Source organism: Nerophis ophidion, linkage group LG05 (genome assembly GCF_033978795.1).
Source record: "Nerophis ophidion isolate RoL-2023_Sa linkage group LG05, RoL_Noph_v1.0, whole genome shotgun sequence".
Classification (NCBI taxonomy): domain Eukaryota; kingdom Metazoa; phylum Chordata; class Actinopteri; order Syngnathiformes; family Syngnathidae; genus Nerophis; species Nerophis ophidion.
Genome location: NC_084615.1, coordinates 25,702,063 through 25,728,780, shown reverse-complemented (window position 1 = coordinate 25,728,780; position 26,718 = coordinate 25,702,063). Strand labels below are relative to the sequence as shown.

General features: G+C 41.1%; 2 protein-coding genes across 14 annotated transcripts in view; one reads left to right on the top strand and one right to left on the bottom strand.

Annotated features, from left to right (window-relative positions):
• Window positions 1-16,049, top strand: part of LOC133552858 (gamma-aminobutyric acid receptor subunit rho-2-like) — a 74,918-nt gene extending 58,869 nt beyond the window's left edge. For 4 of the 5 annotated variants that reach the window (XM_061900403.1, XM_061900405.1, XM_061900407.1 and 1 more), the window contains 4 exons: window positions 5,129-5,269; window positions 8,011-8,163; window positions 15,244-15,452; window positions 15,542-16,049. In XM_061900403.1, coding sequence (XP_061756387.1) covers window positions 5,129-5,269; window positions 8,011-8,163; window positions 15,244-15,452; window positions 15,542-15,850 — 812 coding nt within the window. In that variant the 3' untranslated portion in view covers window positions 15,851-16,049. The remainder of the gene's footprint in view (window positions 1-5,128; window positions 5,270-8,010; window positions 8,164-15,243; window positions 15,453-15,541) is intronic. The other variant, XM_061900404.1, reaches the window with a different exon arrangement.
• The window catches only part of lbr (lamin B receptor), a 52,365-nt gene continuing 26,507 nt past the window's right edge, over window positions 861-26,718 (bottom strand). For 7 of the 9 annotated variants that reach the window (XM_061900397.1, XM_061900398.1, XM_061900396.1 and 4 more), the window contains 5 exons: window positions 25,636-25,761; window positions 25,371-25,539; window positions 25,215-25,295; window positions 24,070-24,192; window positions 861-1,375 (listed from right to left, as the gene is read on the bottom strand). In XM_061900397.1, the coding sequence (XP_061756381.1) occupies window positions 876-1,375; window positions 24,070-24,192; window positions 25,215-25,295; window positions 25,371-25,539; window positions 25,636-25,761 (999 nt within the window). In that variant the 3' untranslated portion in view covers window positions 861-875. Of the gene's footprint in view, window positions 1,376-19,784; window positions 22,419-24,069; window positions 24,193-25,214; window positions 25,296-25,370; window positions 25,540-25,635; window positions 25,762-26,718 lie in introns of those variants that run through there. The other 2 variants (XM_061900401.1, XM_061900402.1) reach the window with 1 other exon arrangement.

Genomic DNA, 26,718 nt, shown 5'->3' with positions numbered 1-26,718 from the left:
TGAAAAGGAGTTTGAGTGTTCAGAACCCGGATGTGGAGCCAGCAAAGAAAAGCAACTTTGGCGGTAAAAGGGAATGGAATGATAATGTAAATGTGACGAAGACCAAGGAGCTGGTTGTGGACCTGGGAGGGAGGAGGAGTACTCCATCAGGGGGGTCGATGTGGACATTGTAGAGGACTATAAATACCTCGGTGTACACATGGACAATAAGCTGAATGGGTCAAAACACGCTAAGGCCCTCTACAAGAAGGGACAGGAAGCTAGGATCCTTCAACGTCTGTACAAAGATGTTGAAGATGTTCTAGGAGTGGGTGGTGGCGGGCGCCTTCTTGTATGCCGTGGCTTGCTGGGGCAGCGGGCTAAGAGTGAGAGACACAAACAGACTGGACAAGTTGGTAGAGAAGGCCAGTAAAGCGGTGGGAGTGGAGCTGGCCTCTGGCGGTGGTGTCAGAGAGGAGAAGTAATCGCAAAACTCCCAGCCATTATGGACATCACCTCCCACCCACTACACTCGGACCTTGCGGAGAGAATGAGCACGTTCAGTGGAAGGCTCAGACTCCCTAAATGCAACACGGAACGACACAGGAGGTCGTTCATACCGACAGCCATCAAACTGTATGATGCATATGTTCCTTGACTGCACTTAAATGTAGAATATATGTAGAATATACTATTCATATATTATATACTATATATATATAATATAAGTTATGTATTATTTATTATTATTATTGTCTAATTGTGAGCGAACTGTGGTGCTGAATTTCCCCCAGGGATCAATATAGTAATTTGTATTCTATTCTAAAAGTAAAAAATCCGGAATAAGTCTGTCAAAATGTATTTTTATTATTATTATTTTTTTTTAAATATATTAATTATGTTTTTTTATTTGTTTTTTTTTTCACTCCCTCCCTCAGCGGGGGACCTCGACAGGGCGGTTGCTGGTTGTTCCATCTCCATCGTTGGGGTCCCTGCGGGTGGGGTGGGTGGTTACCGCGGCCCTGCGCTGGGTGGTCCTGTGGCGGCCGACTTGGGTGGGGTGGCCTGGTGTGGACCGTGCCAAGCTCCCCGGGGGTGGGGGTGGGGTCTCTGGGACCCCCCGGGTGGGGCACCCCGCCTTTCTGCCCGTGTAGGGGGATTGTCTCGCGCCGGCTTGGGGTCTGGCCGTCCGCTGCTTCTCTCATGCCCTGTCCTCTGCCGGGCGTGTCTGTCTGCGGCCTGCTGCCGCCTCTTCCGGGCGGCGCGGTTCTGGGGTTCCCGTCACTGGCCGGCCTGGCTGCGTGTGGCCGGTGGTCCCTGGTTCCCTGGGCGCCACACCTGCTGTTTGGGTTGGGCTCTCTGGGCAGTTGGGGCCGTACTCTGGCTCCCACGCACACTGGGAGTCAAATATATTGTACACACAAACACACCGTTATTCATACATACAAACGTACACACATAGGTACTAGAGATGCGCGGTTTGCAGTCTCATCTGCGGTCTCATCTGCGGATTCCGCGGATAAATCGTGGGTCGGGTGGGTGACATGACGAAAAAATAGATTTTTATTAGATTCGGGCGGGTGGCGGTTGAACCATCCGGAAATATTTGATATACATGGTTCTGGGATCTGTATCCTTTACCATTTAAAGAGCCATTTAAGACCTGTGTCACAAAGCGAAGAAGACAATAGGAGACGCTAATATTATAGAACATTAGCGGCTCCCATTGTCTTCATTACTCTGTGAAACGGGTTTAAATAGCTCTGTGAGTGGTAAAGGTGGCTGACATCTGATGTATTTCAGCGGGCGGGTGGCAGGCGGTTGCGGTTCTGATAAAATGTTGGTTCGGGTGAACGGAGGGTGGACGACGACTTTGGTGATGCGGTTGCGGATGATATAATTGCCTATCCGCGCTTCTCTAATAGGTACCTACTGTATTTGTGTATACATATACAGTACATACCTACATACTCCAAGTTCGTCCATCTACACGCACATTCACGGTACAAACATATAAATACACATACTGTACATATACATTTACTGTACAAACATTCATATACACATTCTGTACATATACAAGTACATACAGTATACATACACATACACATACTCATTCATCAAACATATATCAACGTTGTTGCCCTAGGGTAAACTGGGTAACACATGGCACACTGACAAAGCTTGACCCATTGTTACTATAACAATCTACAAGATTAATCTAGGTTGCCTCTCTCTCTTCCCCTCCATCTTTCGGTATTCCTTTTTTTTTATCTCTCTAGTTATCATTATACTGTTGCATCTGAACAACTGTATTGTTGATAATAAAGGTAAACTATTGGTATTGTTCATGATCAATAGCACTTTTTCTATTGGTGTTTGTATTGCTCCAGTTGCAGTGTAAAAATGCTCATTGTCATTTCTATATTATTATTTATCTCACTAACTGCTTCTTTGCTATCACTTTTACGATCATATTTGTATTGATTGATTGATACTTTTATTAGTAGATTGCACAGTACAGTACATATTCCCGTACAATTGACCACTGAATGGTAACACCCGAATAAGTTTTTCAACTTGTTTAAGTCGGGGTCCACGTTAATCAATTCATGGTACAAATATATACTATCAACATAATACAGTCATCACACAAGTTAATCATCATAGTATGTACATTGAATTATTTACATTATTTACAATCCGGGGGGTGGGATGAGGAGCTTTGGTTGATATCAGAACTTCAGTCATATCGTATGTGCTGGTGTTGTTCTATTGTTGTTGTTGTTTTTGTTGTTATTGTGTTTGCTGTTGTTGTTTTTGTCTCTCTGTCTAATCCCCCTCTTATCACCACAATTTTCCCCTCTGTCTTCCTTTTTTTCTATTTCTATCCCCTCCTGCTCTGGCCCTGCTGCACCGAATGATAATATAAATAGATTTAATAAAGTCAAATTCAAATAAGGTAACAAAAGAAGTATCCTACACTTTTCTTTTGTAAAGTAAATCTGAACAGCCGATATGGGCATCTACATCAACTATATGATTTGCCTGAGAAGCTGGACAGGACAAAAAAAAAAGATGCTTAAACACTTCAAACACTTGTGTTATGTGATATAAATATGAGATGTTTACTAGTGAAATCATACTATACATACAGTAAGTTCTCTGTATGTATAGTATGCGTATTGTACTCACAGCAGTAAAACTATATTAAAAACATTATTTTTTATATTTATACCATTTATTCCAATAATTTCAGGTTGGTTTATTATGCCTAATTTTCCCTCCAAGTTTATGCAGCAACTGACATTATAAGCTATAAAGGTTGTCTGTTTAGTGCGCAGGTGTAAAACTCAAGGCCCAGGGGCCAGATCTGGCCGGCGACATCATTTTATCTGGCCCACAAACACCTGGAAATGATATGTGTCAATAAACTACTTCATATTTTCTCACTAAATGTAATGTATTTTTTCATTTTGATGAAAAAAATATACTGTACGTACTGCTCAAAATTGCATAGTATGTTATCACACTTTCTTAAACAAATTGTCTAAATAAAAATACTAAACTTTACAGCAAACCACCCATCAAATTAATAAAAATAACAATAAATGTTAAGTTGTTCTTTACAGCAAGTTACTGTAAATTGAAAAAAAAACCTACTACTGTTTTTGCGTTAAAATTCTGTTGACAGTGCTGACTGAATTTTTGACTGCAAACTCTACGGTTTTTGTTTTTAACGGTGAATTACTGTAAATGGAAAGATAGTACATTTGTTTGTACGGTGGAAAAACTGGCAGCTAAGTAGCCAGAATAAAATAAGAACTTGTAGAAATTTAACAAAAAAATTCTGGCAACAAAGCTGCCAGCTTTTTTCCGTAAACCACCCCAATGGAACTGTAAAAAGTTGTAAAACTGTATCTCCATCCATTTACTACTGCTTGTCCCTTTTGGGGTCACTGGAGCCTATCTCAGCTGCATTCGGGCGCCACTATATATATATATATATATATATATATATATATATATAATTAATAATGGTATTCAGAGGCAAATTCATACATTATTCGCTGTTACATGCGGCCCTCTGATGGCAGCCATAACAAGGAAAACGGAAAACCAGTTTGACATCCCTGTTAGTGTCTACAGTCATCCTATTGTGGGGTGAGGAAAGCAAAGAAGATTTGCGAATGTCATCTTATCACGTTTAAGTAAAAACTAGTTATTGTTTATTTGCAATATGTTTTTTTTAAGTCACAAAAACAGGTAAAAATGTATTCAGATACAAAATGATCTGGGCAAATTAATTCCCATCCAAATTCTGTTCGAGGCTTGCAAGCCATGATCACCTTATTTCTTTCTGCACCCTCTGTTTTTGCAACTTTGTGCAGATACAGAAGTAGCATAGTAGATTTTTTTTTTTTAAATCTGTTTGCTACATTCTGACATCCGCAAAAACACTGCAAAACTTTACTCTACCATTGCATGAAAACACTTGACCATTGCAAGAAAACACTTCTATGGCAAATCATATAGTCCGAATACCAAGTAAAACTAAATTATTCATTCAATTAATTTACATTAGAGAGTATTCTAGTGTATTGAGTTAAACCATTTTGTTTACCAATGTGAAAGAGTAGCCTTGTGGTTAGAGTGTCCGACCTGAAACTGGAAGGTTGTGAGTTCAAACCCCGGCCGAGTCATACCAAATATTACAAAAATGGGTCCCATTACCTCCCTGATTGACACTCAGCGTCAAAGGTTGGAATTGGGGGTTGAATCACCAAAGGATTCCCAAGCGTGGCCACTGCTGCTGCTCACTGCTCCTCTCACCTCCCAGGGGGTGAACATGGGGATGGGTCAAAGAAGATAATTTCGTTGGGACTTTAACTTTAATTTACAATTTATTCTGGCCATCTGATTTTCCCCTATGTCAAGTACAAAGACAGATGAAAATCAGATGGCCAGAATAAATTGTATGTGAGAAGTTAAATTATATTCATTATGGTCTTAAAAAGTCTTAAATTCCACTTTATAAAACCTGCAGAGACCATGTTTCAAAAGGTTTAAAGAGCGAGTACAGCACTTATTTTTCTACATGATGTGTTTGATCCATATTGAAATAAATACCCTTTAAAATGTATTTCAGATGCTTACACAGACGAGGACCTGATGTTGTATTGGAAGAGCGGCGATGAGTCCCTGAGTACCGATGACAGGATTTCTCTTTCTCAATTCCTCATCCAGAAGTTTCATACAACCTCCAGATTAGCTTTCTACAGCAGCACAGGTACAATGTGTAATCACCAAATATAGAAAAAGTGCTTCAAATAATGCAAAATAACAACATTGAAATGAGAAATATTAGTAACTTTATGGCAAGATGGTGAAAATGACTATCACTAAGATATGTAACTGTAATATATCTTCTTGTACTATTCATATACTATTTTCCAGAATAATTTTATAATGATTTAGTGTGATTAATCCAGACCAATTTGTGCCTCAACTGCAAAACAGAGTTGACAAAATATAACTTAAAATGACAACATACTAAAAAGTAGTTGAATTACCTGTCTGTGCAACTAAAACTGATTAAACATCCTAAATAAGATTTGTATGTATTTTTAACATAGAAACAAGTATTTTATTCTGAAAACAAGTATTATTCAACTTGCAATTCTTCAATCAAGCTCCTCAGGTTGTTGCAGAATCTTTAAACAAGATTTTCTATGTGGGAATAAGCAAAATATCTTATTTGACTAGTTATTTTCTCAATTTTAACATTTGTATCCTAGAATAGACCAAATATCCTTTTTATTACTAAAATTAGGATTATTTTGTAAAGCGAATGACCTAAAACATACCTGGGCAATTTAAGGCCCTGGGCCATTATTTTTTTCAGTCTGGCCCGCCAGACATTCCCCCAAATTTTTTTTAGATCTTTAAGATGGAAACTGTAGCTGCCATTATGTGCAGTGATGTTTTCAAATTGCGCTTTTACATGATGTACTACTTACTATGGTAATCTAAGTCACAGCAGCTCAGACGAGGCACCAAGCAGTGTTGATGGGGAGCATTTCCACAGAGTGTTTCCACAGCGGCTAGCCTGAAATGTGGGTGTCAGGGACAGTCACAGAAGGAGATTTTTACAACCAAGTTCTAAAGCTTAGTGATCTATCAGATACATCAGATTGTAGGTGTTTTTTTTACCCTTCGCGTTCATATTTCGCTGTTTATTTCATTTTTGGTACATTTCGCTTGATTGTAAAATATGTCGATCGAGAGGGGGTGTGACGTTCATATGTTGTCAATATTCAGTGTTTTATCGTTCATAGTGACTATTGTTAAACCCACATTCTTTATTTTCCTGTACATTCTGGGTGTCTCATTTAGTAAAAAAAATAAATAAATCCCACTCCGTTTTTTAAGGCGGTCTGTCATAACATTTTTAGCATTCAGACACTTTTGTGAGGTTTTGTATTAGTGTTCCTTAAAAATCAGATACCATATTTCCTTGAATAGCCACCGGGCATGTAATGTGCGTCTGACTTAAAATTACTGCTGTGGAAAGCTTGTTTACCAAATTTATAAGCGGATGATTACTTTTACCGCCGGGTCAAATTTGTGACATCTCAAACGACGCTTCTTCTGCCGCTTCTCCTGCCGTTATTTTCAAAATGACAAAGGATTTTTTTTTTTTTTTTTGCCCTTACTGTGTGAAAACCAGGGGTCTTGTTCCACAGCCGTACAGATCACACTAATGGTTGTGATATAAAACCATTTTAACACTCTTATTAATACGCGCCACACTCTGTGAACCCACACCAAATAAGAATAACAAACACATTTTTGGAGAGTATTGGCTCTGTGGCACATTATAAATGCAGCATAGGGATTACCCATAATGCCGTGCATCCGTGACTCTTGGATATATTATACACGCGCCCCCAACCCCGCCCCCCCCTCTCTCCGCGCGTTCGTTGAGGTGGGCGGGGTTGGGGGACGCGTGTATATTATATCCAAGAGTCACGGATACACAGCATTATCCCTATGCTGCGTTTATAATGTGCCACAGAGCCAATGCTCTCCAGAAATGTGCTTGGTGTGGGTTCACAGAGTGTGGCGCATATTATTAAGAGTTTTAAAGTTGTTTATATCACAACCGTCAGTGTAAAAGGTATGGCTGATGACCAAGTATGCATTGCAATCTTGTATAAGAAACAGTGAAATGCATGCGTTCAGCCGGCACGCAGACAGTATGGTGTATAAATTGGCGCGATGATGTGCTGTCCCCCGCGGAAGCTAAATACATTGGTAAACGCAGGGGTGAGTGGAGATTTTAAAATTATTAGCGCCTGCTTACTTTTACCACATGCTTTGATTAAGCGCAGGAGTAAAAATAGGTTTTAAATTAATTAGCACCCCGGAGGCTATTTAAGGAAATATGGTATACCAGCCCCCAGACATGAGTCAAAATGATTGGCCTGGCCTGACGTAAAATAAGAACTAGCACTTAAAACTAGGGAATTGAAAAATAAAATAAAATGTTAAATCTTGGCAAGTAGAAAGTAATTTTAAATGTAGTTTTAATTTAATCAAAGACCATGCGCTACATTTTTTACATGTTTTAAAATCTTTAAACACGAAGAATGCTATCAAAACTCCTTTTTTAACGATCAAAAGTAAGTAAAGCTACATTTTCTCATTCAAATAATTGAATTATTTGAATTATAATTCAAACAAAAAAATGTATTAAAAGGAAAATATGTTTAAAACAAGAATATTTCTATAAGATTTTGATTGATTTGATTTTGATACAACAGTGTCCTTAAAATAAAAATTGAAACACAAAAAATTTAAAAATATATTTTTTAAATAAAATATATTACAATGAAAATATATTTAAAACAATAATAATATTTGTAATAGATTTTGATTGTCTATAAAACACAATGTCTCTAAAAATGTGATATTATTATTATTGGCATGTAAATGCATGGAGTCTGAATGCTAACGTTCTGTCCCCAGGCTGGTACAACCGCCTCTACATCAACTTTACATTGCGGCGTCACATCTTCTTTTTCCTGCTGCAGACCTACTTTCCTGCCACTCTCATGGTCATGCTGTCCTGGGTGTCCTTCTGGATTGACCGTAGGGCCGTCCCTGCTAGAGTGTCATTAGGTACACCTCTGCACACTACACAACTTGAGCCAAATGTTGAATCTGCTGGATTAAAAAAAAAAAAAAAAAAAAAAAAAAACACTTACTTGCAATCTATTTTTTGGGGTTAGAGTTGATTTTGCATCATTTTATTTGTAAACATTGAATTTTTTTAAGGATGTTGTAGGGAGGGACGAAAGTGAGACAAAACATAAAACAAATGTTTGGAAATACGAGTGGCATTTCATCTGTTGCTTCTGTGAGTGCCTGTCTCGGAATAATGAAGTCGCTTAAAGGCCTACTAAAACCCACTACTACCGATAAATACTACTGATAGTTTCCATCCATCCATCCATCATCTTCCGCTTATCCGAGGTCGGGTCGCGGGGGCAGCAGCCTAAGCAGGGAAGCCCAGACTTCCCTATCTCCAGCCACTTCGTCTAGCTCTTCCCGGGGGATCCCGAGGCGTTCCCAGGCCAGCCGGGAGACATAGTCTTCCCAACGTGTCCTGGGTCTTCCCCGTGGCCTCCTACCAGCTGGACGTGCCCTAAACACATCCCTAGGGAGGCGTCCGGGTGGCATCCTGACCAGATGTCCGAACCACTTCATCTGGCTCCTCTTGATGTGGAGGAGCAGCGGCTTTACGTTGAGCTCCTCCCGGATGGCAGAGCTTCTCACCCTATCTCTAAGGGAGAGCCCCGCCACCCGGCGGAGGAAACTCATTTCGGCCGCTTGTACCCGTGATCCTATCTTTTCGGTCATGACACTAAGCTCATGACCATAGGTGAGGATGGGAACGTAGATCGACCGGTAAATTGAGAGCTTTGCCTTCCGGCTCAGCTCCTTCTTCACCACAACGGATCGATACAACGTCCGCATTACTGAAGACGCCGCACCGATCCGCCTGTCGATCTCACGATCTACTCTTCCCCCACTCGTGAACAAGACTCCTAGGTACTTGAACTCCTCCACTTGGGGCAGGGTCTCCTCCCCAACCCGGAGATGGCACTCCACCCTTTTCCGGGCGAGAACCATGGACTCGGACTTGGAGGTGCTGATTCTCATTCCGGTCGCTTCACACTCGGCTGCGAACCGATCCAGTGAGAGCTGAAGATCCCGGCCAGATGAAGCCATCAGGACTACATCATCTGCAAAAAGCAGAGACCTAATCCCGTGGCCACCAAACCGGAACCCCTCAACGCCTTGGCTGCGCCTAGAAATTCTGTCCATAAAAGTTATGAACAGAATCGGTGACAAAGGACAGCCTTGGCGGAGTCCAACCCTCACTGGAAACATGTCCGACTTGCTGCCAGCAATGCGGACCAAGCTCTGACACTGATCATACAGGGAGCGGACTGCCACAATAAGACAGTCCGATACCCCATACTCTCTGAGCACTCCCCACAGGACTTCCCGAGGGACACGGTCGAATGCCTTCTCCAAGTCCACAAAGCACATGTAGACTGGTTGGGCAAACTCCCATGCACCCTCAAGAACCCTGCCGAGAGTATAGAGCTGGTCCACAGTTCCACGACCAGGACGAAAACCACACTGTTCCTCCTGAATCCGAGGTTCGACTATCCGGCGAAGCCTCCTCTCAAGTACACCTGAATAAACCTTACCGGGAAGGCTGAGGAGTGTGATCCCACGATAGTTGGAACACACCCTCCGGTCCCCCTTCTTAAAGAGAGGGACCACCACCCCAGTCTGCCAATCCAAAGGTACCGCCCCCGATGTCCACGCGATGCTGCAGAGTCTTGTCAACCAAGACAGCCCCACAGCATCCAGAGCCTTAAGGAACTCCGGGCGGATCTCATCCACCCCCGGGGCCTTGCCGCCGAGGAGCATTTTAACTACCTCAGCGACCTCAGCCCCAGAAATAGGAGAGTCCACTACAGATTCCCCAGGCACCGCTTCCTCAAAGAAAGATGTGTTGGTGGGATTGAGGAGGTCTTCGAAGTATTCCCTCCACCGATCCACAACATCCGCAGTCGAAGTCAGCAGAACACCATCCGCACCATACACGGTGTTGATAGTGCACTGCTTCCCCTTCCTGAGGCGCCGTATGGTGGTCCAGAATCGCTTCGAAGCCGTCCGGAAGTCGTTTTCCATGGCTTCCCCGAACTCTTCCCATGTCCGAGTTTTTGCCTCCGCGACCGCTAAAGCTGCACACCGATTGGCCCGTCGGTACCCGTCCACTGCCTCCGGAGTCCTATGAGCCAAAAGAACCCGATAGGACTCCTTCTTCAGCTTGACGGCATCCCTCACTGCTGGTGTCCACCAACGGGTTCTGGGATTACCGCCACGACAGGCACCAACAACCTTGCGGCCACAGCTCCAATCAGCCGCCTCGACAATAGAGGTTCGGAACATGGTCCACTCGGACTCAATGTCCAGCACCTCCCTCGTGACATGTTCAAAGTTCTCCCGGAGGTGTGAATTGAAACTCTCTCTGACAGGAGACTCTGCCAGACGTTCCCAGCAGACCCTCACAATGCGCTTGGGCCTGCCAGGTCTGTCCGGCATCCTCCACCACCATCGCAGCCAACTCACCACCAGGTGGTGATCGGTAGAAAGCTCCGCCCCTCTCTTCACCCGAGTGTCCAAAACATAAGGCCGCAAATCCGATGACACAACTACAAAGTCGATCATGGAACTGCGGCCTAGGGTGTCCTGGTGCCAAGTGCACATATGGACACCCTTATGTTTGAACATGGTGTTTGTTCTGGACAATCCGTGACGAGCACAAAAGTCCAATAACAAAACACCACTCGGGTTTAGATCCGGGCGACCATTCTTCCCAATCACGCCTCTCCAGGTTTCACTGTCGTTGCCAACATGAGCGTTGAAGTCTCCCAGTAGGACAAGGGAATCACCCGGAGGAGCACTTTCCAGTACTCCCTCGAGTGTACCCAAAAAGGGTGGGTATTCTGAACTGCTGTTTGGTGCGTAAGCACAAACAACAGTCAGGACCCGTCCCCCCACCCGAAGGCGAAGGGAAGCTACCCTCTCGTCCACTGGGTTGAACTCAAACGTGCAGGCTTTTAGCCGGGGGGGCAACGAAAATTGCCACCCCAGCCCGTCGCCTCTCACTGCCGGCAACGCCAGAGTGGAAGAGGGTCCAGTCCCTCTCGAGAGAACTGGTTCCAGAGCCCTTGCTGTGCGTCGAGGTGAGTCCAACTATATCCAGCCGGAACTTCTCTACCTCGCGCACTAGCTCAGGCTCCTTCCCCCCCAGTGGGGTGACGTTCCACGTCCCAAGAGCTAGCTTCTGTAGCCGAGGATCGGACCGCCAAGTGCCCTGCCTTCGGCTGCCGCCCAGCTCACATTGCACCCGACCTCTATGGCCCCTCCTATGAGTGGTGAGCCCATTGGAGGGATGACCCACGTTGCCTCTTCGGGCTGTGCCCGGCCGGGCCCCATGGGGACAGGCCCGACCACCAGGCGCTCGCCATCGTGCCCCAACTCCGGGCCTGGCTCCAGGGCGGGGCCCCGGTGACCCACGTCCGGGCGAGGGAAATCTGGGTTCATTTTGTTGTAATTCCATAGAAGTCTTTGAGCTGCTCTTTGTCTGATCACTCACCTAGGACCTGTTTGTCTTGGGAGACCCTACCAGGGGGCATGAAAGCCCCCAGACAACATAGCTCCTAGGATCATTGGGACACGCAAACTCCTCTACCACGGTAAGGTAGCAGCTCAGAGAGGAGTACTGATAGTTTATATATCAATAATGAAATATTAACATTGCAACACATGCCAATACGGCCTTTATAGTTTACTAAATTGCAATACTAAATTTCCCGCGAAGTATCCTTCAGAAAACGTGGCGGTATGATGACGCGTACGATGACGCGTATGATGACGCGTGCACGTGACGTCACGAATTGTAGCGGACATTTTGATCCAGCACCGATCCCAGCGATAAGTCGTCTGCTTTAATCGCATAATTACACAGTATTCTGGACATCTGTGTTGCTGAATCTTTTGCAATTTGTTCCATTAATCATGGAGACGTCAAAGAAGAAAGATGTAGATGGGAAGCGGTGTGTTGCAGCTGCCTTTAGCAACACAAACACAGCCAGTGTTTTCTTGTTTCCATTCCCGAAAGATGACGGTGAAGCTTTACTATGGAACAGAGCAGTCATGGTTCCCTACCACATGTCGAACGGCAGGTTTCGATGAGAAAATTGTGGTAATAAGTCGGCTCTTACCGTAGACATGAGCGGATAACTTGCGTCGTTCCTCGTGCATCAGTCTCTCTCGCCTCCTCCGATCGGCCGCCCCCGAACGTGGGATGCTTCCACCGTGGAGGAGGGGAAAAAAAGCTCAGAATGGCCCCAACGGCTGCCTTTGCTTCGCTTCGTCGAGAAACGTGGCTTCCCTCAGAGACACTGGCGGTCACCACACCCGTGGCCACACCCCTCTGACTTTCAGGTACCATATAATCTCACTAAAACACTAGTAACACAATAAACAGAGAAGGGATTTTCCAGAATGATCCTAGTAAATGTGTCTAATAACATCTGAATCGCTCCCACTGCGCTCGCCTTTTTTTTCTTTCCTTCACTCTAACTTTCCTCATCCACGAATCTTTCATCTTCGCTCAAATTAATGGGGAAATCGTCGCTTCCTCTTCCCGGATCGCTTTAGCTGCTGGTGGCCATGATTATAAACAATGTGAGGATGTGAGGAGCCCTAAAACCCGTGACGTCACGCGCACATCCTCTGCTACTTCCGGTAAAGGCAAGGTTTTTTTTACTAGCGACCAAAAGTTACAAACTTTATCGTCGATGTTCTCTACTAAATCCTTTTAGCAAAAATATGACAATATCGCGAAATGATCAAGTATGACACATAGAATGGACCTGCTATAAGAAAATATCATTTCAGTAGGCCTTTAACCTATTCTTCTAATTATATGGCAGACCTGGGGCTGCAAAAAGTGGGCAGCAAGAAAAATGTGTCCACGCAACTTACACCTCAAATGTTGGCATTTATAAAATAATTATATGCGGGAAGGTTTGTGCATTCCTACGCACTCTTAATATTTTTTTCTCGACATGACACTGATGTGTCATCATGAAAAACACATACGTACTAAAAAACATTACAAAACCTTCCTTCAATTGTGAGTATATTGTATATTAATTTGTTAGAACCTATAGATATCAAAATATAGATCTGTATTTCATTTGATTTTATTGTGGGTCGGATAAGAAGTTTTTTTGCTACATTTTTTTAATTGAATAACATAAAAATTTTTTAATTGAATAACAGTTGTTGGATGCATCATTTTTTTTTTTTTACATTGTGAATTTGTTAGTATTTTTAGGCCAATGATCAACAAATGAGGAGTAAAGCATAATATTTGGTTAGATAAAATCTTATGAATTTAGGAAATCCTTTTGACAAATTGTTTGAACAAATGTAGACTTTGAAGTTTTTTACTAACAATTGGAAGTTATACCAATTTTTGGATTTTCCCCCATCTGATTTCTTGTCTTGTACATGTGTGTATATATGTATAAATGTAGTGAAGTGGATTATATTTATATAGCGCTTTTTCTCTAGTGACTCGAAGCGTTTTACATAGTGAAACCCAATATCTAAGTTACATTCAAACCAGTGTGGGTGGGACTGCAAGCAGGTGGATAAAGTGTCTTGCCCAAGGACACAACGGCAGTGACTAGGATGACGGAAGCGGGAATCGAACCTGCAAGTTGCTGGCACGGCCACTCTACCAACCGAGCTAAACCACCCATACACAATACACATGTATTATACATGTATTGTGTGACTAATCTCATTTAATCCGATATATATATATATATATATACATATACATATACATATATATACACATACATATATATACATATATATATATATATATATATATATACACATACACACGCACACACACACACACACACACACACACACACACACACACACACGTATTGGCAGAGGGGTTAGTGCGTCTGCCTCACAATACGAAGGTCCTGTAGTCCTGGGTTAAGTTCCAGGCTCGGGATCTTTCTGTGTGGAGTTTGCATGTTCTCCCCGTGAATGCGTGGGTTCCCTGCGGGTACTCCGGCTTCCTCCCACTTCCAAAGACATGCACCTGTGGATAGGTTGATTGGCAACCCTAAATTGGCCCTAGTGTTTGAATGTGAGTGTGAATGTTGTCTGTCTATCTGTGTTGGCCCTGCGGTGAGATGGCGACTTGTCCAGGGTGTAAACGCCTTCCGCCCGATTGTAGCTGAGATAGGCGCCAGCGCCCCCCGCGACCCCGAAAGGGAATAAGCGGTAGAAAATGGATGGATGGAATAATATAAAAATATTCTACATATATTCTACATTTAAGTGCAGTCAAGGAACATATGCATTATACAGTCTGATGAAGGACCTCCTGTGTCGTTCCGTGTTGCATTTTGATATATATATATATATATATATACACACGTATACATATATATATATATACACACACGTATACATATATATATATATACACACACATATATATATATAGATATATATACACACACACATATATATATATATATATATAATATATATGTATATATAGTTGGCATATGTTGACAGCATGCCAACTTAATAAAAAACAATCACCAACGTGTTCCAACGACACTACTGCTATCCTTTACCGCTAAACATGCAGTTTATATTCTCACATTAACAGTAATGTTAATGTAATGTTTACTTTGCTACCAAGGTCAGTAATATCTTTATTTATTTAGGATCCCCGAAAATAAAAAGGACAAGTAGTAGAAAGCAGATGGATGGATGTCTTTCTAGCAAAATAGCCCGGGGTTGAAGTGGTTAACTTAAAATGCTATTTTGTTTATTCGTAGCTACAATCATCTTAAGTGAATCCTTCCACTTACTGTTTGTCTCTCACAGTCCTCTAATCCTCTTTTTGACATGCGTTATGTATACTAGTTGATATTGGCGACTCCTGATGACTTCTATTTATCTGATACAATGGAAGCCGTTTAGGTCAGGCCCGCTCACTGTATCGTACATCGGATGCCTGTGGGATTCCACTGTTGATGAATAGTGTTTCCTTTTTTTTAGGTATAACAACAGTGCTGACTATGTCCACCATCATCACTGGGGTCAATGCCTCCATGCCCAGGGTCTCCTATATCAAAGCTGTGGATATTTACCTCTGGGTCAGTTTTGTCTTCGTCTTTCTATCCGTCCTTCAATACGCGGCAGTCAACTACCTGACCACAGTCAGAGACGGTAAAGACAGAAAGCTCCGGGAAACAGCGCGAGAACAGGTACACACGTGTTCTTGAAAATGTCACGGCTCTGTAGAGAGCCGTGACATTGGAACATTGGAACATTCATATTTTCCATTTGTTTGAAGCAGACACTTCCCTGCACCTGTGGCATGCCCCATGCAAAGACAATGATGATGGATGGAGCGTACAGCGAGGCAGATGCCAACAGCCTGGCAGGCTACACCAGGGCTTCTATGGCAGCCGAGGACACACAAGACAAACATGAGCAGATGATGGTGCATCTTTCTCTGGACGAGTCCACTCTAACCAAGAGGAAGAGTAGCCGCAATTTTCGGATAATCCAGAACACCCACGCCATTGACACCTACTCTCGCTTCATCTTTCCTGGTGCCTACACCCTTTTTAACCTTATATATTGGTGTGCGTACTGCTGAAAAACATATACTAGATTGTTCCACTTGCAGTATGTTCAATTCATCCAGCAAGACAACTGAAGAAAATGGTGTTACCACTGAAAATCATTTTAATTCTGGTTGAACCCTTAAAATCTACTGGACTTTTTTGCATCAGTCTGTAGAAAATACATATAATAAATAAAAAAATAAGAACAAAACAATAAAATTTAAATGAACAGCTTCTGAGTTCAATGCATTACATATCTAGTGTGTACTTATTTGATGTAGGCTACATAATACATAAATACTATTCTTCAATCAATCAATGTTTATTTATATAGCCCTAAATCACGAGTGTCTCAAAGGGCTGCACAACCCACAGATCCCACATCAGGGCAAGGAAAAACTCAACCCAATGGGACAATGAGAAACCTTGGAGGGGACCGCAGATGTGGGCAATGGACGTCGAGTGGATCTAGCATAATATTGTGAGAGTCCAGTCCATCGTGGATCTAACATAATAGTCCATAGCGGGGCCAGCAGGAGACCATCCCAAGCGGAGACAAGTCAGCAGGGCGGAGACGTCCTCAACAGATGCACAGGCGAGCGGTCCACCCCGGGTTTCGACTTTGGACAGCCAGCGCTTCATTCGTGGCCACCGAACCTGTACCCCCCCACTCCACAAAGGAGAGGGGAGCAGAGTAGAAAAGAAACGGCAGATCAACTGGTCTAAAAGGGGGGTCTATTTAAAGGCTAGAGTATACGAATTAATTTTAAGATGGGACTAAAATGCTTCTCTGAGGTAGCATCTCCAACTGTTACCAGGAGGGCATTCCAGAGTACTGGAGCCCAAATAGAAAACGCTCTATAGCCCGCAGACTTTATTTGGGCTCTGGGAATCATTAAGAAGCCAGAGTTCTTTGAACGCAGATTTCTTGCCGGGACATATGGTACAATACAATCGGCAAGATAGGATGGAGCTAGACCGTGTAGTATTTTATACATAAGTAGTAAAACCTTAAAGTCACATCTTAAGTGCACAGGAAGCTAGTGCAGGTGAGTCAGTATAGATGTAACATGATCAAACTTTCTTGTTCTTGTCAAAAGTCTAGCAGCCGCATTTTGTCCCAACTGTAATCTTTTAATACTAGACATAGGGAGACCCAAAAATAACACGTTACAGTAATCGAGGCGAGACGAAACTGAATAATGATCTCAGCGTCGCTAGTGGAAAAAATGGAACACATTTTAGCGATATTACGGAGATGAAAGAAGGCCGTTTTAGTAACATTCTTAATGTGTGACTCAAAGGAGAGAGTTGGGTCGAATATAATACCCAGATTCTTTACTGAGTCGCCTTGTGTAATTGTTTGGTTGTCAAATGTTAAGGTGGTATTATTAAATAGAGGTCGGTGTCTCGCAGGACCGATGATCAGCATTTCCGTTTTTCTTGGCGTTGAGTTGCAAAAAGTTAACGGACATCTATTGTTTAATTTCATTAAGACACGCCTACAGCTGACTACAATCCGGCGTGTTGGTCAGCTTTCGGGGCATGTAGAGTTGGGTGTCATCAGCATAACAGTGAAAGCTAACACCATATTTGCGTATGATGTCACCTAGCGGCAGCATGTAGACCAGAAGGTGCAGATGTAAACCAGAAGGTGCAGATGACCTGGGTGCAGCCTCGAGTGCTAGATCTGAAGCAGATCAAAAGGTATGGAGCGTTTAGACTTCTGGTGTGGAGACGTTAAGAACATGGCCATGCTGGTGGAGCAGCAAGCTCACCTGAACCACCTGCCCTCTTCAATCCACGCCACCTCCCTCTCTGACCAGTAAGAGTGCAGGGCCAAGAACCGAACCCTGAGGAACATTGTTATGGGAGACACACTGCATCCTGTCAGTAAGATAGGAGTTAAACCAAGACAAGGCCAAGTCTGACATACCAGTACGTGTTTTGATACGCTCTAATAAAATATTATGATCGACGGTATCGAAAGCAGCGCTAAGATCAAGAAGCAGCAACATAGACGACGCATCAGAATCCATCATTAGCAATAGATCTTAGTCATTTTTGCAAGGACTGTCTCCGTAGAGTGATTTGCCCTGAAACCAGATTGAAAGGGTTCAAAGAGATTGTTAGACACACAGTGTTTAATTTAGCTACTGTGCAACAATTTTTTTGAGGATTTTTGAAATACACAATCATGAGGTCAGGATCGAGGTTAGGTCTTTTGTGCAGAGAATGAATAACCGCTTTTTTGAATGCTCGGCGAACAGTGCCAGGGGAAAGTGATAAGTTTATAATATTTAGCACTGATGGACCTAATAATACAAAACGCTCCTTGATATGTTTCCCAGGAAGTAGGTCAAGTAAACATGTTTTTTTTATCCCATTTACACGTTGTAGTAATTCCTCTAATGTTATTTCATCAAAAAGAGAGAGAATATTTTGGAGGGCAGTATCCATCGTATCCGTCTTAATAGAACCCAGTTGTAGCTGGGATGCGTTGTCTTTGATCTCCCTTCTAATGAGTTCAATTTTCTATTAAAGAAATTCATAAAGTCATCTGCCGAGTGGGTGGAGCTACGATGCTTGGGCTAGCGATGCTACTGTACTGAACAAATATTTCGGATAGTTTTTGTTGATTTGAGATTTGAGTAGTATTTAGCTTTAGCTCAGGTAAAAATGCCTTTGTAAATTATTAAACCATCACCCCATGCTTGATAGAAAATCTCAAGTTTAGTTGCGCGCCATTTGCTTTCCAGCTTTATGCATGATAATTTAAGAGCTCTAGTTTCCTCTGTAAAGCATGGGGTGCTATACTATCAATGGTTTCGCGCAGGGCGTCGTTAAAGTTCTTAACGAGGTTATCAATAGAGCCCACATAACTTGGGAATGGTGCCATTACAATGGTGTCTTCGTTGTAGCAGCATTAATGTTGTGGCTGCTAAAGCAGTTGTTATTAATAGTAGCTTGTTGACAACGAGTCATAACTTCAAATGTTCTTGCTGTCTTCAGGGAAGTGGTCGCGACATGTGGGAAGCAGATTCCTTCTTGTGGTACTCATTGGGCGAAATCTGGGAACTCTGATACTAAATTGTGTGCTGGTATGACATAAATTCCTAAAAAAATTCTAGAAAATCCGGGACATTTTTATAATTGTTGAAAGGTAGCACACAATTCCTGAACAGGCTAAATATTTGGGGGTTGGAACGGTTTGAATCGGATAAAAATTGTGGGAGTTGTGGAACTTTTAAAAATGTCCCATTCTTTTCAATAGGAATTCCATGAAAATTTAGGAAAAGAGGGAAATTTTGGTGTTGGAATTTTTCAAAATCGGTCGAGTAATGTTGAAGTAGTAATTAGAAATGAAAATTTGGGAATTAATTGGAAAATGCTAAAAAAAAAATTGTATTATGGATTTCCTGGAAAACCGGGAATTTTTCCAGTTCAAAAAACAACTGTTTTTTGTCCTGATTAAGAGGAGTGTTGTGACAAGTGGAACGGTGGGTTGAAAATGTGGAAGGAGTAGTCGACAGAAAAAAGGGTGCAAAAGGCATTTGAAAACAAAACGGGAATTCTTGGAAATTTTTTTAACTTGAAAAAAATAGTTCACCGGATGAGTGGAATGTGTTGAAGGTGGAATAGTTTGAATCAGTTGAAAATTTGCAAGTAGTGGAAGTTTGAAATATAGCCAATTAATTTTATATTATAAAAATGTCACGGAAAACCTGGAATTCTGGGAATTTGTCATGGGAAAGCCCACGATTCCCGAATAGGCTGAAGAGTTTGAAGTTGGAACAATTCGAATCTGGAGAATAATAATAACAAATAGATTAATTTTGGTGTAGAAAACCATTCACACAATAACAGAGTGCCACATCCAGGGCAAAAAGTATCTGTTGGCTCATGTACACCTCCCAAAATAAAGAAATGCTTAATTTTTTTTGCAGCGACAAGAATACAGGTGCATTTTTTAAACACAATTGGAATGTTTTATTGCTTTGTTTATCAAGAATAATGTACAATTTGTTTCAATACAGAGCAGAAATATGGCAGATTAAGCTGTATACAGTAGCTGTAATAAAACTACAATGGTTCAAATTAACTTAAAAAAAACATTAAATATCTATAAAGGATCATTACAACCACTAGAATATCCTGTTCCTGAAAAAAGCAAAACTATGTACATGTCTAATTGAAAATGTTCTTCGTGTTGCTACACTTAACTTGCGAATACTGACAATGCTATTGCAAATAAACAATCTGCATGCTGTCACAGTATAAATGTGTCATTATTAACATGGCATTAAAGCTTAAAAAGGTTGCAACTGTAAGATTACAAAAGCTAAAAAAGAATGTCATGAATGCCCCTAACTAAATAATGCAATAGAAGAGAGGAGGCATTATCATGTATTCCGGGGTGTCCAAACTCCTCACTGTTAGGTTATGTCATCATCTTGTGGAGACTGTTTCTCTCTATATATATTGCTATTACACACAACTGGAAATTGATGTGTCAAACAAATCAACTAACATGTTAGGTGGGTGTGCATTTTGTAACAACAGGAATTATTTCTGTTGATGCTGCACACGGGCGTATTGGAGCGTAATCAGTATGTACCATTCTTCTATATAAAAATAACTTAAATGTCCTCTTTTTTGAGTGGATTATTAGTGGAATACTAGATCGCTAAGAGTACAGTTGATGAAACGTAACGGCATACTTTCCAACCCTCCCGGATTTTCCGGGAGACTCCTGAAATTAAGCCCCCCTCCTCCGAAAACCTCCCGGGACAAATTTTCTCCCAAAATTCAGGCGGAGCTGGACGCCACGCCCCCTCCAGCTCCATGAGGACCTGAGTGACGTGTCTGCCCAATGACGTCATAACTGTAGAATGACCGAGGGCGAGTTCTTGGTTTCTTATGTGGCTTTATCGTTAGGGCAGTTTCATTAACGTCCGCCCAGCGAGATAACAAAACAGAACATAACAGCAGTCACGTTTACGTCTACCACTCTACCGTAAGGCAGTTTGTCTAACGTAAACAGCATGTGACACTCTTAAACAGGACAATACTGCCATCTACCCTTTACTAATCTCCTACGTTCCATCCCATCACCCCGGATTGTAAATAACCTAAAGTAAATAATCGAATGTATTTTTAATGTATATAATTGTTCTTATGCTATCTGAACTCACTATGTTCTCTGCTCGCTGTACATATCCTGCTATACACTGTTTCAATGTCCATTTCTCTGTTGATGCAATTCTTGATGACTGAAGTACTGATCTCCAAAGCTTCTCATCCCACCGCCCGGATAGTAAATAATTCAATGTATATACTATGATGATTAACTTGTGTGATGACTGTATTATGCTGATAGTATATATTTGTACCATGAATTGATTATCATGGACCCAGACTTAAACAAGTTGAAAAAAGTATTGCGGTGTTACCATTTAGTTGTCAATTGTACGGAATATGTACTGTACTGTGCAATCTACTAATAACAATTTCAATCAATCAATCAATCATGCATATGTGACAACATCTACTTTAGAAAGTGCAGTGCACAACGGCGCACACAACAGCTGTAAATATACTGCTCCCCTACAGTCCCAAAAATACCAGTACATCCTTAGTCATATATGTATATATATTTATCTTTTTTAAAAAACTTTTTATTATTAATGTTATGTTGAATTACTTGATGTAAACAAATTAAATCAAATTTTACAATGCCATGGGCAGACAGAAAACAAAAAACTAGCTGCTGGTTGAAATTGATCCCTGGTCTAGACTTTGGATACTCCTAAAATAGATGGTATTCTGCTACAAATTGGACCAGAGTGGGCGCAGCCATAGGACTGCAAGTGACCTAGAGGTTTTAAAACAAATAAAACACCAAAACATTGAGAAAGTAAAACAATTCAAGTCAAAAACTACATATCTGTTTAAAAAAAACCCTACGAGAAGTCAAAACCATGTACATTTATGAAAAAAAAACATCCTGAGAAAGCTGCCATTGCTGTACAGCCTAGTTCCTTCACAAAACACACTAGTAGTATGATTACATTAGGAAGGACTGCTTTATACAAGCCAAAAATAATGGAGCAGGAAAAACAACGACATTGGTTTTGTTTTACCAGAAATGTAAAAACAAATGTGTATGTACAAGATGTTACTTTGAGTCAGATTCTAAAATTCTTCTCTCATTCTATTGATTTATGAAGGCAAAAGTTCACTACGCCAACAGAAGTCCTTCCTGGTTTCTATGTCAAACTTGAAATGTTTTGCAGCTCCAATGGTCCACAATCAAAGCATTCCAATTCTTCTTGGTTTTAAAATGCCAAAGCAAATCATTCAAAACAATGAGTATGCGCGAGCTTAGCGAGAACGAGGCGTTAAAGCGGGCCTTAGTTCACAAGAGTCCAGCATCTCCTCAGTAGACATACGGGATGATCCGGTATCGTACTGTTCGGCAGTATTCGTCCCATGCCGAGCCGTACTTCCTCCTGCACTCGCTCATGTCACGAGAGTCCCGGTGCACGAGCAAGATGATAAAGTAGATCATGTAATACCATGGCAGGAGATGACTGAAGCCTATATGAGGACAACATATTTACATTATTGTTTGAAAAAAAATCAAATGTACTTTGTTTAAAAAACATTTGAGATCTCATCTTAATCAATACAGTGGAACTTTTATCCGTGAACTTAATTTGTTCTTCAACATGGTTCACCGACTGAAATGTATGTACAGTGAATGTAAGCATGAATAATTGGTTCTAGCCTTGACAAAAGTCCCTATTTCAGTAAAAAAAAAAGTGCACGTTATATACACACACACACACAATAGCATAATTTGATGTTAGAAATATCATTTCACAAATTTCAAACAAAAAAGATTCAGCTACATAAATTCAGTTTTTAAAAGAAGCACACATTAACCTCCAAAAAGCTAAGAGGATGTGCAGTGACATTTCAAAAGGCATCATGATGGCGAAAGACGTGTGAAGAAGCATGGCGTCTTGCATCGTAAATAATTATCATCAAACCAACATAAAAAAGGGGTAGGGTTGTACGCGGTACTAATGAATCAAAAATGGTACTATACTCTGAAAAGTACCGCTTCGCCATATTTTTTTTTTTTACAGGCATGACGGTGCATCATCGTTATGTCATGACATTGCTGGTTTTACTAGTAGAGTAACATGTTCAGCAGCGCACAGACAATGTGTGTAGGCAGAAAAGGGAGAAGGCCGCATTTTGGCTTAAAAACTAACAAAAAAGGTGAAGCTACAACGCTGAAACGCCCACAGGAAGAGATGCTTTAAAACATGGCTTGCTAGCTAGCTGCTAATGGGCAGTGTTTTAGCTACTTCTAAATCACTAATCCACGCCTTCATGCGGACAAATAAAGTCAGTTTTTTACAAGTATCATTCCTGCAGGATAAGGAATAGCTAAACATGCTTCACCTCACACCGTAGGAGGATACAATAGCTCACCAGCGTCACAATGTAAACAAATGCTATGGGTGGATCTACACTTGACATCCAGTGTAATGATACCAAGTACAAGAGCGTATCTACTGTATTTTTCGGAATATACATTTTTTTCAAACATCTTTTAAAGCGAGCCTGTCTACTGATCTCTAGACAGGCTGATACAGTTGTGATCGGCGCGAGGTACGACAATTGTGGAAATAAAACCGACAGCGGTGCTGCCAGCTTTGACACTCTTCAAAAAATGCCAGCACCATTGTGAACAGGATGTAAACAGGATGTGACGTAGTGGGCCCTGCCTCTTCTAAATGGCCATGCTTGTGCGTACAGGAAATGATGTCATCAAGATGGCACCACAAAATGAATAAATAAATTAATCCGTCATACACAATGGTATATTTGGCCCGATGTTAACGTTAGCAAACCAAAAAGAAAGCAAATAGAGGCAATCATGAAACGAGGTTCCACTGTAGTGTGTTCATTTTCTAGAGGTGTAACTGTACACAAATTCATATTTAGGTGTTTGGTACGGAACTTTTGGTTCTGTACAGTGTACAGATTTTCCCACAGTGCACATGGGGGGGGCTCACATTACATGTTTACTCTTTAAAACAAATACAGCAGAGTCATGTGTAGCAATAGTGCCAAGAAGCCAAATCTTGAACCGTGACCCTAAAACTGATCATGATGGCATACCGTTACACCACTATTATGTTCTATATTTGCAGTACAGGGCAAAGGGACTTACCACAGGGTAGCGACCAGGCCAGAGCCATGAGGAGGTCACCCAGATAGTTGGGGTGGCGGACGACCCCCCACCAACCAGACACCAGAAGACTATTTCCTGTTGCTGTGGGGATGGTCTTCATGTCTGGAGAGAATTACAAAACGAAAGTAACATCAAAGTTGGGGCCACGCGATTTGACAAGTCAAACCAAACTAAGTTTGTGCGCGAGGGCAAACATTTACAACTTACATCTTTTCTTCTTGAAATTAAAAAAGAATCATTTTATGAGGACATTGGAGACGTTTCCCCGGAGATGATAAAACTACAATATTATTATCTAAGTTCTAAGACTTGTTGTCAGTATTTAAATTTGATGCATTGCTTTTGTTTTATTTTTTTCTTCTTCTCATAGACGTCTATAATTAATGTAAAGTTATTATAAATAGGCTGCAAAATTATTTGTAACAGTATTGAAATCATGCTCATTTTAACTTAAAAATAATAAATAAATTAGGACTTGGCTTTCATTTCAAAGTGAAACTAAAAATAAAACTAATTCCTAAGTATTACTATTTGATTTACAAAAGGCCTACAAAAAGCTAACTAAAAATAAATATGACATTGAGCAGTCTGTTAATAAATTGTAAACAAATGAAAAACCAAGATTATGCACAAAAGACATACTACAAGGAAGACAGTGTGCTGCTCACTGTATTTATAGAAATTTTTTTGCTACATTATTTTGGCAAGTATTTGAGAGGTGGATGGATAAGGGGTCCCCCTCTGTGCACCCCTACTTTTGTGGCTGTTTGTTTGGGCATTGTGCGCATGGTGGTTTGCTCTGTAATCTGTGTGCAAGCACAACTTAATTTAGATTGTGAGCTTCACATAATGTTCTCTGTCTGATAGTGCGTCACAATATCTCACTTATTTGAGCCTCATTCAGCACTATGATGGCCAAATAAGTCAAAAATAAACATCCCAACCACTGATCTGACACATTTGTTAGACACATGAAGGCTTTGCTGGCTTTTGTTACTGTGGACTACAAGCTGTTTTGTATTCTTTTCATTGAGGCCTGTTGCGATGTGGGCCATATTTAATTTTCTTCTTAGAAGCCCAAAACACAACATACTCTACGTGACGGAGCCTTAAACACAACATACGTGACAATTTGGGGTCTGTTGGGCATCTCCTGAAGGTATTCTTTTCAGAGTTGGATTTCCTGAAAATGTAGAAGCCAAATACTGGACAAACAAAAACAGAGGAATGTGTGAGTCATTACATTCCATCAAAACACAATTTAAATTCAAGTTTCTTACATTTCAGAAAGATGATGGCGGCAACAGCTGGAAGGCTCAGTGTATTTGGGTGGCTAACCAGATAATACGCCTGTAGAGTATAGGTAAAAGGGACCCATACTAGATCTCCAAAAGCCAGCATAAAACCAAAGCCATCGTGCATCAGATCCATGGTGGTCAGGATGGCCTCCTGAAAGTTGTAATTTCATGTTTGCATCAATTATTTACAAACCCAATGTAATTTGCAGAAAACAGACTAGAATATTTTTCCTATTATGTCTTGTACCTCATTCCAGAGGCCATCAACCACATAGAGGAGTTGGAACACGTTGACTAGGATCATAGCATAAGATGGAGTGGTCAGACCCTGCTGCTTCATCTCCGCCAGTGCGAGTGCAAAGTTGATCAAGCACTGAAAAAAACATCCACTATCATTTAAAGAAATCACATTTCTAATCAATTAAGAAAATGGATAGATGGATAACTATTGTATCTGTAGGTATTCTTAAATGCTTTGTTAATTTCAAGTATTGTAGAGCTGGGAGTGAGTTGCAGTTACTCCATTTTCTCTCATTAGATTTAGTTTGAGATGTTTGCAAATTAACTTGACAAAAACAGTATTTTTTATGTTTTTAGACCAACTGCAAAATATATATCTATATATACACACACATATATACATACATATACACATTACACACATACATATACACACCCACACACATACATACATACATACATACATATATATATATATATACACACAGTGGGGCAAAAAAGTATTTAGTCAGCCACCGATTGTGCAAGTTCTCCCACTTAAACTGATGACAAAGGTCTGTAATTTTCATCATAGGTACACTTCAACTGTGAGAGGCAGAATGTGAAAAATAAATCCAGGAATTCACATTGTAGGAATTTTAAAGAATTTATTTCTAAATTATGGTGGAAAATAAGTTTTTGGTCAACCATTCAAAGCTCTTACTGATGGAAGGTTTTGGCTCAAAATCTCACAACACATGGCCTCATTCATTCTTTCCTTAACACGGATCAATCGTCCTGTCCCCTTAGCAGAAAAACAGCCCCAATGTTTCCACCCCCTATGCTTCACAGTGGATATGGTGTTCTTGGGATGCAACTCATTATTCTTCTTCCTCCAAACACGACGAGTTGAGTTTATACCAGTTATATTTTGGTTTCATCTGACCACATGACATTCTCCCAATCCTCTGCTGTATCATCCATGTATCCAATGAAAACACCAATAGAAATAGCACTATTGAAATTAATAATTACCTTTATTATCAACAATACGATTGTATATAACGCAACAATACATACATAACTTGAACAAAAACAAGCTACACTTTAG